This window comes from Lathyrus oleraceus, chromosome 7 (assembly GCF_024323335.1).
Source record: "Lathyrus oleraceus cultivar Zhongwan6 chromosome 7, CAAS_Psat_ZW6_1.0, whole genome shotgun sequence".
Lineage (NCBI taxonomy): Eukaryota > Viridiplantae > Streptophyta > Magnoliopsida > Fabales > Fabaceae > Lathyrus > Lathyrus oleraceus.
The window spans coordinates 144,036,131-144,055,458 of NC_066585.1; the positions used below are offsets into that span (position 1 = coordinate 144,036,131).

General features: G+C 33.7%; 1 protein-coding gene across 1 annotated transcript; it reads left to right on the forward strand.

Moving 5' to 3' along the window:
• The first annotated feature begins 382 nt into the window (after positions 1-382).
• LOC127104968 (cysteine-rich receptor-like protein kinase 43) lies at positions 383-3,663 on the forward strand. Its single transcript, XM_051042109.1, has 6 exons — positions 383-830; positions 949-1,082; positions 1,169-1,379; positions 2,434-2,668; positions 2,763-2,913; positions 3,052-3,663. The coding sequence occupies exons 1-6, from the start codon at positions 743-745 to the stop codon at positions 3,460-3,462; spliced, it is 1,230 nt and encodes a 409-aa protein (XP_050898066.1). The 5' UTR covers positions 383-742; the 3' UTR covers positions 3,463-3,663.
• Positions 3,664-19,328: the final 15,665 nt, after the last annotated feature.

Here is a 19,328-nt window from a genome sequence, read left to right on the forward strand (position 1 = left end):
TAGATTCGAAACTTAAATATTAAATATTAAATAGGAATGAAAAAACTATATATAAAATTGGTTGAAATTGATTGGATTATAAAAATTCTAACTACCACAACCACTTCTAATTAATTCTAACCACCTTTCTAATAATAGAATTTAGCCTAACACGCCACTTAAACTAATACTTGTAATAACAATTGAATACAAATGAAAAGAGAATAGCATATACACAAAGATTATGATGCTAATTCTCACCTAAGTTTAAAACTAAAAGAAGTAACTGTTTATAAACTAATTCTGTAACTGCAACAAACTAATCTAGCAAAAAAAATTTAGTATCTAATGATAAGGGATACAAATATTATACTTCTAACATTTAAAAAAAAATCGTGACCAAAAACCTTGTAGTCCAAGAAAAATATATACTTGTAATTGTTGAGATGCTTCTTAATGATGTAAGTCATGAGTCATGATCTCCTAGTCAAGCAGGCGTCAGTGGGTCAACACAAACACGTTTATGTTCTTGTTTTTTAGCAGAGATCTATGTTTCTTTCTTTTCTCTCTCGCTCTCTCTCTCAAACTAAACAACATACGCCATACATTATTCACCTTCTTCTTCTTCTCAAATCTCACTTCCTCATAAAATTAACACAAAAAAAACACATAACAAACCTTTCCTTCAACAACAAAACTACTAACCCTTTTGTGTCTGTTTCTATTTCATGGGCTGTTCTTGGAATTGGGAACCAATCCTTAGATGAGCAGCAGCCACCACCGCCGTATGGACAAATCCCATACCTTTCTTCACAGTTTTCTCAAACACTTCAAATTCGGTTCCACTGCAGGTACTTATAATCCACAACACTCAGTTTTGTTTTTATGGTTCATGAATTAAATTGTCTCATAAAATAAAAGCATGTTTTGTTCTTAATTGCTTCTGGATTTTGTGTTTAATATAATCAGACCAAAACGATGAAGCTGAGATACAAAGAATGGCTTCACGAGAACAGAAGATATTTTCATATGAAACCCTTGTTTCTGCCACCAAGAATTTTGATTCTAAATTAGGTGAAGGAGGTTTTGGACCTGTCTACAAGGTAAATTTATAATGCTTCTTATCTATTGTTGCTTTGAAAGCACTTATTGGATATATTAATATATATGTTTTTTTATGAGATTATAGGGGAAATTGAGTGATGGTAGAGAAATTGCGGTGAAGAAATTATCACAGACATCAAATCAAGGGAAGAAGGAGTTCATGAATGAGGCAAAGTTGTTAGCTCGTGTGCAGCATAGGAATGTGGTGGATTTGTTGGGTTATTGTGTTCATGGCACAGAGAAGCTACTTGTTTATGAGTATCTTCCCCATGAGAGCCTTGACAAGTTTCTATTCAGTAAGTGCTTTTATTTTTAAGCACTTTTTTTTTATGTTTCACTTTCACACATTATTTCTAAGATGATGTGGTATTAATTCAAATGTAATAATCTGAAACTCGATTAAGATGATTATTTGAAGTGTGTGAATGAGTTTTCCATTTGAGTCTTCCACCTAACATTGATATGGTCCAGCTGGGCAATTAATGTGATATTTGCGCGTACCTTTGCTTGGAAAGAATCAAAACTCTTTTACTTACTAAATCATTTTCTAATCTCGTAGTTAAAAGAATTTTGATTCTTATATTATGATCAAACATAATATGAAGTCTAAAACAAATATTAAAATTTATTTATTTATTTTTCCAATATAATAAAAAATATTTGATTATTAGAAAACGTCTTAAGATATTTTTATGATTAAAATTTGTTAAGATCGGTTATAAAATTTATATTTAATTCATTTCAGAAATTAAATATGAAGTTTTCTTTGTCAACTTTTTTATATTATGTTGAATAAATTAAAATCTTTTATATAACTAAGCATTACATATTAACACATGTAAAATATAAAAGAACTAAAAAAATCATTAACTGTATTATGTAATATGTAATATGAAAACAATAAAGAAAAACGGGTTATAGCTATAACTTTATGTGTTTTTCACTTATAACTTTATGATGATCTGAAATTCTACCAAGCAACCAACCACCTTCCTTTACTTTTCTTCAAAACATAAAAAATTGTTTGTTTGTACTGACGGTGGAATTCTAAGACTTGTACTATAGTAGGTTGTAACTATGAAAGTGACTGCACTTTTGTTTGACCTTGACTTATTCATTCATATTGCTGAATCAAGTACATTGATATGCATAACATAATGTTGGCAATCAAACATCTGATCTCATCCAATTCATCATACTACAAAATTGTATGACGTCTTCTGCTGCAACAACTCAACACACCACTTACTCATATGATTACGTTTATTTTTTAAAATTATTATATATGTTGACGTGTCAAATTCACTCTCTGTGCTTCATAACAAGTATAAATTATTTTGATGAATGCAGAACCTGATAAGAGAGAGCAGCTTGATTGGAAACGTAGGTTTGGAATAATCACTGGCGTGGCGAAGGGGTTACTCTATCTCCACGAAGATGCGCACCAGTGCATAATCCATCGTGACATTAAGGCAAGTAACGTATTGCTTGCTGACAAATGGGTGCCCAAGATTGCAGATTTCGGTATGGCGCGTCTCTTCCCTGAAGATCAAAGCCAAGTCAATACACGTGTCGCCGGAACAAAGTATGTAATCTATACATTTTTCAGTAATATTACTATGTATTGCTAGAGTCCTAATTCTCATATTTAAAACTAAAAATACTTTAGAATTATGCAGTGGATATATGGCGCCAGAATATATGATGCACGGAAGACTCTCTGTCAAGGCCGACGTGTTTAGCTATGGAGTTTTGGTACTAGAGTTGATCACTGGCCAAAGAAACTCTTCCTTTAATTTGGATGTGGAGGAGCATAACCTCTTCGATTGGGTATGATTCTTACATTTTTTACATCATGCATTTTATATGTATCAGACGCATTGCACGCTCTCAAAGATGATTCTGCCTATCATTAAAAATCAAAAGACTTTGTATATAATAATATCTATCATTTCTCGTTACTTATAGGCATACAAGATGTACAAGAAAGGAAAGTGCTTAGAAATTGTAGATACTACATTAGTATCTACGGCTATAACAGAACAAGTAGCTATGTGTATTCAACTAGGTCTTCTATGCATCCAAGGAGATCCACAACTTCGTCCAACAATGAGACGCGTGGTGGTGATTCTTTCGAGGAAACCACCGCATAACCACATGGAAGAACCAACAAGACCAGGAATACCGGGTAGCAGATATAGAAGACCTCCTGGACACTCTGGTTTGTCTTCCACAATTGGCAGTACCTCTGGTGGTGTTTCTTATTCTCAGTCTTCGGATTCGAGTAAGAACGGTACGACTCTTTCTAGAACTGTCACTGGTACAAGTTCAGGTACTGCTGAGTTAGATCCAAGAGGGAAACGTCCAATGAAGGATTAGGCTCACTCATGGGGGTTTATTTATTTTGTTATTCTTTTTTTTGTTTTAGTAATGTAAGTATGTGATTTGAAGTTTTGAACCGATTAGAATGTAGATATTAGTAGTAAGAATTTAAGATGGTTAGATTAGGTATCACCAAGTTAATGTGAATTCTTATTCTTTTAGTATTTTTAAGATATAAATGAGATGAAATTCATGTAATCTTATTTTGGTCATCTTATTTTTACTCCCAACTTTTAAGTATTGAGAATATATATGAAACACTAATTAATCAATGATGGAAAATGACACTAATTAATAGCAATAGAAGTAACCAAATTCATTAACATATGTCATATGCACATGATATCATGATCCTTTACAAGGCTACTACATTGGTGTAATAAATCTCACTGAATTGCTTGCAAAGTATGGTATGGTCTCCATTTTTTTTTTGGAGGATTCATCAACCATAATTGATCAAATAAATTTGTTGAAATATTTGGATTCAACGTTGACATTTATCCTTTTTAGTTATGTCGAGGTTTTTATTTTTAAAGGCAAGTCTAAAGTTAAATATCTTCAATCCTTTGCTGACAAGACCAAATTCAAATTTAGTGCTTGGAAGACTTATCTTCTTTCTCTTGCTGGAAGAGTTGAACTTGGCAAAAGTGTAATCTATGCATGCTGATTTACTCTTTTCTTATGTATTATTGGTCTATTAACCTCCTCAATTACATTGACAAGGGGATAAGAAAGTTTATATAGGCATGTGATATTAATAGGAGAAAATTTGTCATTCTAGCTTGACATAAGGTTTGTACTCCTACTATTGGAGGATGTTTGAGCATTAGGTTCCTTAGAGACATTATTGAATTAACAACGATTAAACTTGAGTTAAATTCTATCACTATTTGGAGACTAATTCATAATAAATTATCTAGTGATGAAAATTTGTACTCCAGAGCTTGTGTCAATGTTTTTAAATGTTGTTTTTGTGGTACTATTATAAAATCATATTTACATCCTTTTTGTCTGTGTCTTTTTTTCTCAGTAACTTTGTAGTTGGTTGCAGAATATCATTGATATTCCTATTTGAATTAGTTCTATGCATCATACCCTTAACTCTTGTGATAAATCTTGGTATGGCAAATGCAAACTTATCATCCAGAGTGTTATTATTGATAGATTTAAAATTATTTGATTTTGCAGGAATAATTTCATATTTTAAGATAAGAAAATAGATCGGAGATATGTTATGAGTTCTATTATATCTAAGGTATCCCTTAGTGGAAATTATACAAACATTTATGTTGTTCTTGAGATGGTAGAATTTTCTATTATTAAAGTTATTTATGTGGAGATTCATCCTTCAAAGACACTTATAATCAAAGATATCTTGTGGCGCCTTCCTATAATATCTTATATAAAATGCAATTCATATGGAGCAATTCCTGGAAGTTCTTGCATCATAACCCACGGAGGTGTTTGTTAGAACAAGATTTAATTCTGAATCTATATCTTGAGTTTTGATGATAACAATGTTGTATTTATGTGAGAACAATTTTGGTACTCTAATGGTTTGTTATTATGTAACTTTAACAGTCATATCTGATTCTGAGTTTATGACGTGCAATGTCATCAGTTTCTGAACATTGTGTTCCAAATTCCGCTTATGCTCTAATCGTGAGAAATTATGAAAGATGTCAAGTTGTTGTTCCAATTTTCTTTCTGCTTCTATGTTGATTCACTCTTGGGAATTTTCTGAAGAGACATTATGTTGCTGCTGAAATGTTCTCTCCGCTTCTGCTTCTGGATGTGACTCTGATCATCAAGCTTCTGAACAATGGCAAGCTTCTGAAATTTTGTTACTTAGCTGAAGATTCTGAAGATCTCAAGACAAACATTGAGGTTATCAAGGTTCTGACTGAAGATTCTGAAGATACTAGAGATATCAAACCAGACTGTTGACGCTATCAAGGTTCTGATTGAAGATTCTAAAACTTCTGAATTCAGTTGTATGTTTATTCATTTCATGTTTCATCAACTATTCATCAGAAGCCAATCAATTTGAAGATAAGATCAAAATGGCTACGTGATCAAATAGTACATGGTACAAATCAAATATTTTTTCCACTACCTGGTATTGTGGGCAAAGGACAGTACTATACATCACACTTGTCATTGAAACTATGGGCGAAGGACTGTACTATGTATCACTCCTTTCACTAATCCAACAGTGGATAAACTCTCTATTGGTATCCCCATTTTTTCCTTCAACGGTCTCTTTGTAATGCTATATAAAGAGGACTTGGAGACTTGAAGAAAACCACTACAACAATTTCATAAGACTGTTTTCTACGTGAAAAAGATCTAGACTTTGTTCATACTTTTCTTTAAGTGTTTGTTTTTCTTTTGTGTAAAGTTTATTTGTGTAGAAGCATCTTGTAAACACAAAACTTTGTTTCAAACTTGTTTTCTGTGATTCCTTAAGGAGACTAGGATATAGTCGGATCCTTGAGAAGACAAAGAAGGTTATTATTTGTGATTATTGTAATCAGTTGATTATAGTGGATTAAGTCCATGTGTATAAGGCGAAATCACCTTGGCGGATGGATTGGAGTAGCTTTGAGTTTCAAGCGAACCAGGATAAAAATACTTATGTTTTTATCTCTTTATTCTTAGTATTTGTGTGGTGTTCTTGAGTTGGAAAAAATCTTTTGTTTTTTAAAACCTAATTCAATCCCCCTCACCCATTTTCTTTCTTGTGTTTTTCACACCTTCAATGTTATCATAGAATATTGAACTAACTTTTTAGGTTGTTATGTTTCCAGTATTGATATTTCATTTTCTCTTCATGTTGAGTTGATGAGATTTATTTTAGTTATTGAATTTCTTTTTACAAAGTTTGACATCATATATGGCTAGAAACTTATTCACAGCTTATTACCTTAACTTTCAAGAAATATCACATTACTCATTAGATTGTTCATAATAGATGGAGGAATTACATGTTTCTCTTATTTCTCAAATGCATTTTAAAGTTACTCACATTCTTAGAGAATGGAGTTAATGTGCTGATAAAATGATCAACATTGATTTATGTATTACTAGATTCACTTGGTGGGATAGCTTGCCTAACTCTATTTGAAATGTTTTCAGTCATAATAGGATATTTACCTTGTAATTATTTTTATTGATTTAATTGTTTATATTTTATTCACTTTCTTATCTCTACACTCTTTTTCCCTTCATCAAGGTTTATTCCATTGGGTTTTCCTTGGTAAGGTTTTCAATGATGCAAATGAGTTTTCATACCTTTGGTTTTGGTCTAGTCCCCCAATATTCTTTTTAATTCTTATCATTTTCATTAACTTATTTATTAGAATGCTTCTTATATGGTCTCTTTGGGGTGCCAAACTAGTTAACATTATTAGATAATATGATTAGATAACATGCCATGTTGAGTGTTATTGCCCATAAACATTTTGAAAGACCAACATTCAACCGAAGGCACCTCGCCTTCTCCATCAGAGTCATGTTCATCCTCTCTACAACACCATTATGTTGTGGTGTCTTTCTCACAAAAAAGTCTCTCGAGTTCATTCTCCTCACAGAAATTCATGAACTTTTTGTTTGTGTATTCAGTTCCATTATCAAACTGCAAATACTTTATTTTTCTCCTTGTCTAGTTCTCAACCTCCACCTTCCATAGTTTGAACTTGGAAAAGACCTTAGATTTGTATTTCATGAAATAAACCCAGACCTTAAGAGAAAAATCATCAGTTAATGTCATAAAGTACTTGGAACTTACGACATGGGGCTCTTTTGTAGGCCCCTAGACATCAGAATGTACATAGTCTAAGATTCCATTGATCTTGTGTTGCCTGGTCTTGAAATGAACTCTACATTGTTTCCCAAGAACACAATACTTGCATAATCCAATTGTGCAACTGCGAACACCCTTCGAAAAAATCCTCTTATATAGTTGCATTATCCCACGTTCACTACAATGAGCCAAGTGCATGTGTCACAGTTTGGTTGCATCATCAGTTTCAACAGATGCTACATCACTCATAATTGTGCCCCCTAACAACTTATAAACGTTTCATGCAATCCTCTTTGTCGTCATCACTATCATTGCACCCTTGCTAACCCTCATGATGTCTCTATCCCCATTTGATCGGAATGAATAACCAATTGCTTGAAGAGAACCCCGAGAAATCAAATACTTCCTTAAATATAGAATATAAAGCACCTCATGTAACATGCGCACGCCACCATCATTCAAAGATTTTTTTAATTTTCCCCTTTTCAATGATGGTACAAGTTTTATCATCACCTAAATAGACAAAACCAAAATCACCTGATTTAAAAGAGTTGAACCATTCCCGATGCAGTATCGTATGGTAGAAGCACCCATAATCGAGATTCCATGCATTAGTGCACTTTGTAGATGAAATACAAAGCAAATCATCTTCATTTCAGGAGCCATCAGATTTAACTAGATTTGTTGAACTATTGTTTTCTGACTTGTTTGAACAATCCCTCTTCCAATGACCAATTTTCTTGCAACCATAACATTATATTATTTTTATTTCCTTGGACTTGAACCTCTTTTTCATTTCAGAACTCACAGCCTTGCCCTTGCCTTTTCCACGATCATGTCCTTCCTTCACAAAAAACCTCCACTTGAGCTTCCTCCACCTTCCTCTACACTTTGGTGACATTATGCATGTTGCAAAAGAGTAGAAGAAATAGAATCCAGCGTGATTATTTCTTTCCTGTATGTGAGAGTGGTCAACAAGTGATCATAAGAGCTTGGTAAAGAGCACATCAAAATAATGACTTTATCCTCATCGTCAACCTTCACACCAAGCCATGTCAAATCAGAGAGGATGTTATTTAAAGTGTTGACATGAGCCTGGAAATCGCCTCCTTCTTACATCTCCAGGCTATAGGGACGCTTCTTCGCGAATAATTTTTCATGACGTCTTAGACATGTACTGATTTTCCAAAATTTTCCATACATCCTTCGGAGTTGTGAGGCCCAGGATATGATTCATCATGTCATCATAAACGCAAAGTCTTATCAAACCTGCAATATTCTCCTTCATCTCGTTCCAATCAATGGTAGTGATATCTGCTGGTTTCTCACCAAGAAGCGCATTCAGTAAACCTTGTTGAGCCAACAAATCCTTAACCCTCATTTGCCATAAATTGAAATTGTTTGTTTCGTCGAACCGAGTCACTTTGAATTTAGCACATCCCGAATCATGCGTCATCTGATACCAATTGTTAGAACAGAAACGCGAATACATATCAGAGTAAAGAGAAACACACAAAAGCTTTGTTCATGTCGTTCAGCCAAATTGCCTACGTCTGCGACTATAGAGTAGCTAGCTCATTTTATTTATGTCTGATGAATTGCATATAGATTATAATGTTACAAGTCATATATATAATACGAATTATCTATGCCCATAATTATCTCAACAATATGAATTATTCTCTCAACAATCCATAATTATCTCAATCACCCATAATTATCTCAATAATATGAGTTACACTCTTAACAATTCATACTTATCTAAACAATTTATAATTAGCTCAATAATATGAGCCTTTATCATCAACAAATTGACTAAAAAGTGAATAATCACGAGGTAAACTGATTGTAATTGCAATATATCGAAATTTTTTGTTTACTTTAAATGAAAAAATTTGAATACTTTTTTGATGCTAAATAATTTTTTAATACTTATATGATATACGTATCAATGACATATTGTAGCGTACGGATTTGCAAAGATTTCAGCATATTAGTATTTTATTGTCAACTATTAACTCAACCCAATACTATAAGAAAATTCTTAGGTAAAATAATCCTAACACATAATTATACATATATGATTCCAATTAAAAAATATATAAATTTAAAATAAATTTAAAATTTTCTTTTTTCTTATTAAATATTTGATTTATATTTATTTTAATGCAAATATTTCTCAATTCACGTAACCAGATTTGGATTCCACCCTTGCACTTTCGGAATTAAATTACACATTTGAGGTTGTCTAGTCTTGGGAGTGGCAAACATGGACACAAGTCTTTTATTAATTAATTTGAGAATCTCCAACATGAAAACATTCTTGACTTGTTTCAATAAACATTCGTTAATTCAATAATAAACAAACTAGAAACCGATAAAAGAAGAAAACATAAACCACACTCTTTCAAAAATATTTGCATGTACTGTTTAACCCAAAAACTCATTCCTGCAATTCTTCCATGCAAATGTTCATCCAACACCAATTAACATTATTACATGACCAAACATTGTACATGTGTCACATCTTAATAGCACCAAACAACAAATATTCGATGGTGTTATGGTGGTTAGTAGATTGATAATACTACGAAATGGGGAACAAACAGGTCCTTGCTGTCAAAGGAAGAGTTCATTTTTTGAATAGGAAGAAGAAACAATGCACTGTGAACGTGAATGCAAGAGACAAGAGTTGTTCATGTTCTCCTAAGGTGCGGTCGGGTTGGAGATGCAATGAAAAATTGGTTGAATATTTTTGTAGTTGTTGTTTGCTATGTGTTTGTTGTCCAGTAGCCACTGTCTTTTGTTGTCTCATGCTACCTTGCAGAGTCTTCCATAAAGCATTGCGGTGGGCTTGTTATTGTTTTAGATCAAAGAATAGGATTTTTGCAGATTACTCTTCCTTTTCTGACATTGATCAAGATGTTGTACTTGGTAAGGTTAAGCCAACCTAGTAGTGTTACATTAACATAACATAGGAAAAACAAATTCCATATTTAAATTAAGGTTGTTTTTAGTCATTAAATTAAAGTGTTAGTAGACTAGGCTAAATTTTCCTAGAGCTCACATGGCCTGCAGCATGACAACTCTTATCTTTAATCTAGTGGCCATTGTCACATTATTCAGCCAGTGTAAAATTTTCATTGGAAAATTATGTCTAGAAACCCAAAGTGCCCATCTACATCATCTTGAGGTAAAAGAAATAGAAAGTGATATGATAAATGTAATATATTGATGATGTGACAAAAAGAGAAAAATAGAAAGAAATGAAATGTTGAATGAGTAGTGAAGTGTTATGGGAAAGAGATTTTTTTTACCGATGTGATAGTTAGTTATAATTCATTTTAATTGTATTTAGAGTTAATTTGGTTTTCATTTAAATTTTATTTAGTATATAAGCAATATTGAAAATTAATTGTAATAGATTTTAATCAATGACAGAATTTTAATTTTTTTGTTAGAATTTGTTTAAATCTGTTTTCTCTCTCTTCTCTCCTTTTCATCTTTATCATCTTCGTCTTCTTTCTCTTGTGCACCAATAATTGGTATCTAGAGCTCTGGTTTAGATCCACGAAAAACTCAAAGGGAAACACGAATGAATGTGAGGCATGTGTGATTGATTTCGTTTCTTTAATTCGCGTTGAATTTACGATCGGAATCGTAATAGAATCACATTTCTTGATCCCGAGGGATTGGGAAACACGAGTGTTTTGTGATATATGAATGAATTTTTGCACAAGATCGAAGTTGAACTATGAAAACGGTAACTTGAATACAAAGCTTCCAGTCTTTAATGGAAATAATTGGAATCGATGGATGATTCAGATGCGTGTGTTGTTTGGCGCTCAAGATGTTCTTGATCTCGTCAATAACGGTTATGCAGCGGTTACGGCTGATGCAATTGAGGCACAAAGGTACACATATAGAGCGTTTAGAAAGAAAGATCAGAAAGCTCTGTTCTACGCCCATCAGTGTGTGGATGTGAATGTGTTTGAGAAGATTGCTGATTCGACGACGGCGATGGCTGCGTGAGATATACTGGTATGTTGCTATGGAGTTGATGCATCAATGAAGAAGGTGAAAATCCAATCTCTACATAAGCAGTATGAAAATATCAACATGAAGAACAATGAAAAGATACTTGATTACATCTCCAAAGTGATTCTGGTAACAAATGAGATGAAATCTTGTGGAAAGACTCTTTCTGAACAATAATCATTGAAAAGGTACTAAGATCACTTACTCCTCATTTTGATTACATTGTTGTAGCAATTTAACATTCTAAGGATCTGAGCACCATGAGAATCGAAGAGTTGTAGAGCAATCTAGAGGCACAAGAGTTGCATATGACTGAGAGAACCTCTGAAAGAGAGGTAGAGCAAGCTCTTAAGGAATCTTCTGGTAAGAAAAATCAGAAGCAGTCTTGGTCAGAGGCCAAGAACAGACATGATGGTGGTTATCAGAAGTCAAAATTCTCCAACTCTGATGAGAAGAAACACCAAAAGGTAAAGGAGAAGTTTGACAAGAAGAAGGTTCAATGTTACTGTTGTAAGAAGTTTGGTTAGTTTACTGCTGACTGTTGGTCAAACAAGGAAAGGAAATCAGAATAAGCAAATATAGCCAGAGGAGAATCTAATGATGAACCTGTGTTATTGATAGCTTCTGAGTCTGATGATGGATATTTGGTAGACTTGTGGTATATGGACACTAGTTGCTCAAATCACCTAACTGGATACAAAAAATGACTGATTAATTTTGATTCTAGAAAGAGGACAAAAATCAGATGTGTTGATGATAAATATCTAAATGCTGAAGGAATAGGAAATGTCAAGGTCAAAGTGAAGAATGACAAAAATGTTCTAATCAAGGATGTTTGGTATGTTCCTGGCATGAAAAGAAGTCTGATGAGTGTAGGTCAACTAATTGAGAATGTTTTCTCAGTTACTATGAAGGACAATCTCTTGAAGTTGTACGATTCTGATCAAAAGCTAATTGTGCATTCAAAATAGGGAAGCAACAAGACATTCAAGGTGAATGTGGAAACATCTGAAACTAAATGCCTTAGTGCAGAAGGTGTTGAAGGTGATAATGAGATGTGTCATGAGGGATTGGGACACCTGAACTTCAAAATCCTAGGGCATCTGAGTTTTAAGAAGTTGGTACATGGCATCCCTAAGATTGTGAAGCCTAAGAAGTCATGTAAGATATGCATGAAAAGTAAGCAACCTAGATTACCATATGCAGCAGAAGTGGCTCCAATAGCAAAACATGCCTTAAGAGTAGTGCATGCTGATGTATGTGGACCATTTGAAGTACCTTCACTTGGAGGAAACAAGTAATTTATGTAATTTGTGAATGAGTTTACAAAAATGACATGGGTAACACTCATCAAGTTTAAGCATGAGGTGTTTGTTGAGTTTCAAAAGATCAAGGTGAAGGCTGAAAAAAGAGTGGTTAGAAGCTGAAAGTTCTCAGAAATGATGGTGGAGGTGAGTACAACTCTATAAATCTCAAAAGGTTATGTGAGGAGAATGGAATTAAGCATGAGGTTACTACTCCATACACTCGTCAACACAATGGTATTGCTGAAAGAAGAAACATAACTTTGCTTGATATGACAAGCAACATGCTGAAGGAGAATAAGCTCCCTCACACCTTGTGGGGAGAAGTTGTTGTCACTGCAACATATATGCTCAACATGTGTCCAACTAAGAAGCTGAAGGAAATTGTTCCTTTAGATAAGTTGACTGGAGATAAGAAAAGTGTGAGCCATCTGAAGGTGTTTGGTTATGTTTGTTATAAACATGTCCCAAATGCTAAGAGAAGAAAGTTGGATGGCAGAAGTAGAGTTATGGTGCTTGTAGGGCATCACAGTACAAGTGCTTATAAGCTATATTGTCCTGTCACTAACAAAGTTGAATTCAACAAATATGTCATTGTGAAAGAATCAGAAGTGTGGGATTGTAATAACTCTCAATCCAACTCTGATGTAGTGGAAATACCTGAGTTAACTTCTGAAGACATTTCAGATTCTAAAGGAGATTTTGAGTCTGAAGATGCGTTAGAGTCTGAAAGTGACTATGAGGTTGAAGAAGAGTTTGAAGGCGAATTTGTCTCTAAAGGTGAATTTGATTCTGATGATGATCCAGAATCGGATGGTTATCATGCCTCTGAAGGAGGTCCAGCCTATGAAGGTATTCTAGTATCTAATATTGTTCCAACATCTGGAGAATATTTTGAACTAGTTCAGAGACCGTAAAGAATCAGACGAATACCAAGAAGATTTGTAGAGTTTGATATGTTACAAGATACTGAGATAGACTCTGAAGGGGGAGTCATTCAGTGTTCAATGTTGGTAGACTATGAACTAGTTAGTACTGAAGAAGCTCTCAAGAAGAAAATGTGGCTGAAGGCCATGAAAGAAGAACTTGAGACTATAACGAGAAACAAGACTTGGGAGTTGACTAAGCTTCCAAAGAACAAGAAATTCACCAGTGTCAGATGGGTGTACAAGGTGAAACTAAAGTCAGATGGATCAATTGGAAAATACAAAGAAAGGTTAGTAGCTAGAGGACTTCTATAGAAATCTGGACTAAATTACTTTGACGTGTTTGCTTCTGTAGCTAGACATGAAACAATCAGAATGGTGATTGTTATAACTGCTAACATAAATTGGCCTCTGATGCATTTAGATGTGAAATTTGCATTTATGAATGGTCCTTTACAAGAGGAGGTTTATGTATCATAACCTCCCGGATTTGTGAAAAAGATTCAGGAAGGGATGGTGTACAAGTTGCATAAAGCCTTGTATGGACTGAAACAAGCTCCTAGAGCCTGGAATCTAAAAATTGATTCATTTTTCAAGATTCAAGGATTCAGAAAATATGAGATAGAGTATGGTGTTTATGTTAAGCATACATCTGATAGAAATATGATTCTAGTGTGTCTCTATGTTGATGACATATTGCTAACAGGGAGTTGTTCAGATAAGATAGCTAAGTTCAAGAAGGTGTTGATGAATGAGTTTGAAATGACTGGTCTAGGAAATATGGCATATTTTCTAGGGGTGGAGATTATTTACTCTGATAAGGGAATCATCTTGCATCAGCTGAAGTATATACTTGAGCTTCTGAAGAGATTTGAGCTGATAAATTGTAAGTCTGCAATCACACCTGTTGAAACAAATCACAAGTTGGATTATGATGTTGAGGGTGATGACGTAGATGCTAAAAAATTTAAATAGTTGGTAGGCTCATTGAGATATACATGTAATACCATACCTAATATTTGTTATGCAGTTGGAATAGTAAGTAGGTTTATGAACAAACTAAAGTGGTCACATTATCAAGTTGTTGTCAGGATACTGAGGTATGTTAAGGGGACTCTGAAGTATGGAATTTTGTTCCCTTCCGATGTTGAAACTTAGTCAGAGTTGTTGTATTATTTAGACTCTGATTGGTATGAGGAAAGAGTTGGCAGAAGAAGTAATTTTGATTATCTTTTCAAGTGTCTGGGAGATCTTATTTCCTGGTGCTCCAAGAAGCAATCGGTGGTTGCATTGTCAACCTGTCAAGTTGTCTGGATTCTGAACTTGTTATAGGATCTGAAGATCAAGGTGAGCAAGCCTATGAAGTTGATGATTAGTAATAAATCAGTTATAAGCCTTGCCAAGAATTCAGTGTTGCATGAAAGAAGCAAGCACATTGACATAAAGTTTCATTTTCTGAGGAACCAGGTTCATAATGGAGTGCTTGAAGTTGTGCACTGTAGCACTCAAAAGTAGCTGTCAGATGTTCTAACCAAGGAAATCAAGACTGAATATTTTATCCAGCTGAGGGATGGAATTGATCTTGTTGACTTTAATCATCTGAATATGAATTAAGGGATGATGTTAGTTATAATTCATTTATGTTGCATTTAGAGTTAATTTGGTTTTCATTTGAATTTCATTTAGTATTGAACATGTGTATATAAGCAATGATGAGAACCAATTACAATAGAATTTGATCCATAACAAAATTTTAATTTTATGTTAGAGTTTGTTAGAAACCTCTCTCTCTCTCTCTCTCTCTCTCTCCCATCATCTTTATCTTCTTCCTCCTGTGCACCAACAATTTTCACTAGAGAGAGAACCATGAATATTTCTACCATTGATTTTTTTCCTTGATTTTGATAACTTTATATGGCTAAGATTCCATTGTTTTTTCCATTTCATGAGAGACAATCTCTTCCTATTTATGATAGTGGAAATATAATCCACTACTTTAATTTGAATTTTTATTATAAGAAATAAGTTAGCGGTTACCTTAAACCGGGACTTTCAGTTTAAAGTCTTATTTTTATTTAAAAGTAAAGAGTTTAATTCCATGTGAAGTAAAAGTAAAAAAAAATATGGTAAAATAAAGACATAATTAGTCACCAAGTCCCTTAACTTAATTTAATGTTTCACTTTAGTCCCTTAACTAAAAAACATTATAAGTTAGTCTTTTAACTTCACTTATGTTACCCTATTTGGTCCCTTCCGTCAACTTTTGGCAAAAAAGCGTTAAGTTCTAATGACGTGGCTTGACAGCAAGGTCATTGGTACAAATCTGAGTTAGCATATGTAGTTAAAAACTAATACAATATTTAAATAGCGGGATTTTGTTTACGGGAGTTTTTAACCTCCGAAAATAAAACCCTCATAATTTAAACATTGTATCAATTTTTAACTGCATATGCTGACTTAGATTTGTATCAATGGCCTTGTTGTCACGCCACATCACCAGAACTTAACTTTTTTTCTTCAGAAATTGACGGAAGGGACAAAATAGCGTAACAAAAGTGAAGTTAAGGGACTAACTGGTAACATTTTTTAGTTAAGGGACTAAAGCGGAATATTAAATTAAGTTAAGGTTAAGCCTAAAATAAATTATTTGTAAAATAGATGAAACGACATAGTCTTTTAATTTTTAATTTATTTAACCAAGATATATTTTTTAGCCTAAAAATATAGAAATGTTAAAATTTAAGAGGGTATTTCATTGTCCATATGAGTCCATCATATTATGGGATTCTAATCTATACTTGATTCAGAAAGATCTAGAACATTTTGCGACGATAGGAATTGTTAGAGATATAGTTAGATAAGTTTATTTCACTACTTTTAATAGTGAGATAGAAAGTTAACTATGTTAGTTAAATCTTTTTGTAAATGTTGTTAGATTGGTTGTTAGACGTTTGACTAACGACAACTGTTAATAAAGATAGTGTTCAGGTAGTATAAAACTTGCACTGTTGTAAAACTCTTTACAATAATACCCAAATTTCAACATCACTCTCAATTATTTCACTATCTTCTTGCTTCACTTAGCGAAAAAGATGAATTGTGATATTCATCTCTAACAATGTATCATTTGCCTTTTTCGGTCCTCTGTGCTTCCCTAATTCTGCATCTTGAATCCATCCCCTTTTTCACTACATGCACGGTTGATCTACACAAGATCGGCACCTCAAGGTTCGTCAATGGGTTACGAATAAAATCAAGAATATATGATCAAGGATCCAGCATAATTTCAAGAAATTTCTATAATCTTTGCCTCATATAAATCCAGTAATTCATTTGGTCATAAAGTTTTGATCAAGCTGCAAGAAAACAACTATTTGCTTTGGAATCAACATGTTGAATGAGTGATTCTAACTAAAAAGATGCACAAGATGGCGGTTAATCATCATGTTCCTCATAAATTCAAGTCAGCTTAATATCGTCTCACAGGTACGATCTCTGATGAGTATGAATCTTGGATTGTCCAAGATTAAGCTGTCTTCATATGGCTATTATCTACTATCTTTGAATTTGTGTTACCCATGTTTCTAGCTTGTAAACACACGTATGAAGTTTGGGATAAAATTCACCAATACTTTAACGCATAAATGAAAGCTAGGGTTTGTCAAATTGACAGTTGAACTCAAATCAATGAAAAAGGGAAACAAGCCAATCACAGAGTTTGTCTTGAGAATCAAAGTTATCGTCAATTCTCTACTAGTTGTTGGGGGACTTAATTATAGAGAAAAATTAGATATATTCTATTCTCAATGGCCTCCTTGTGGAATATAGTCCCTTTGTCATGCAAATGTATGGCTTCCCTGTGTCACCTACTCTATGTGAGGTTGAAGCACTACTTTATGCTCAAGAAGTGCAATTAGATAATTCCATCAAGAGTTGGCCACGTCAACCATTGTTGTGAATATTTTCCACACAAGCCAAAAATCAAGTAGCTCCAGATGGGCATTCTTAGGCAATCATGTTAGAGGCAACAGATTCGCTCATGGTCATGGTCATGGAAGAATAAGTTCTCCAACTAGAAATTGGTCCACTTGTCAATTGTATGGAAAGTATGGTCACTTCGTTACATCATGTTGGCATCGCTTTGATGGGAACTTCATGCCTCAAAGTGGAGCTAATGCTCGTCCTAGCCTAGAAATGAGCTATAATACCAGTCAAGAAACCACTCAAGTTGTTTCCCAAAGCTCTCAAACTATGGATATGATGGCTACCACAAACTGACCTTATTCTTATACTCAGGAATTTTCTCTGCCCTCGGAGTTAGATTCCCAAGCTTAGTTTGCCGACTCAGGTGCTTCCCACACTTAACCCCTTATGAATTTTATTTGCAGAACAAAAAGTCTTATCTGGGGTCCAATAAAGTCTATGTGGGAAATGGTCAAACACTTATTATACAGTTAGTAAGATCAACATAATTTTACTCTAAAAACATCCCAAAACATAAATTAGTCCTAGTCAATGTGTTACATGTTCCCTTATCACTCAAAATCTATTATTTGTTTCAAAATCTCTAATGATACCAATGTTATTTTTGAATTTCTACCTGACAAATGTTATATTAAATCTCAGGCTTCTAAACAAGTTCTTGTTGAAGGAGTTCTAGATGCTAGTGGCCTATATTGTTTTACTCAGCTATCCTTAGAGCTATCAAGCTCACACCTCTTAAATAAGGACTTGAGTACTCCTATTGGTATTCAAAGTTATATTGCTTCTCATTCTTTTTTTTGATAGGACCAAAAGTTATAGTACTAGTACTATATGGTATTATAGACTAGGACATGCCAATTTCAATTATGTTTCTCATGTTCTCAAGTCATGTAATTTTCATGTCATTAATAAACATAGTAATTTATTTTGCACTTCTTGTAAACCACATAGCATACATGCTCATTTAACTAAATTTTTTTACAACAAAGCCTTTGATGTGATATACGCTGACTTATAGGGTCCACCCCCTTCCCTTCTAGTTTAAGCTATATGTACTACCTTACCTTTGTAGATGGTCATACCAAATACACACGGTTGTACTTCCTTAAACAGAAATCTGAAGCCTTACAAGCCTTCAAATTGTTTCACATGTTTGTCCAAACACAATTTAGAGTAACCATTAAATATGTTCTATCTGATTTCGGTGGAGAATTTTTACCTTTTACAAAATTTCTGACAGAACTAGGAATAACACATAGACTCGCTTGTCCCCATACTTCTCATCAAAATGGGACTTTGGAGAGAAAGCACAGACACAAAGTAGAAATGAGTAAGACTCTATTAGTTGACTCATATATACCTCTAACTTATTGGGATCATGGTTTTTCCACATCAACATATCTAATCAATAGGCTTTCTACCCCTAATTTGACCAAATACCACTCACCCTTTCATGCTGTCTATGGAAAACACCCTGATTATAAGTCATTAAAGGTGTTTGGTTGCTCGTGTTTTCCCTTACTTAAACCTTACAATAAACATAAACTTCAGTTTCGAAGTCAAGAATGTGTTTATCTTGGAGTGTCTTCTCAACGTAAAGGCTTCAATGTCTTAGTAGAGATGGTAAAGTCTATGTATCCAAGTATGTAACATTTGATGAAAATAGTTTTCCTTTCCCATATTTATTTTCTAATGATGTTAGCTCTACAAGTACCTATGTTATAGGGTGTCTACCTTGTCCTAATGGTACTTTATTTGCCCGTATAGAAAATGCTCAGCCTATTACTCATACAACACACAATAGCA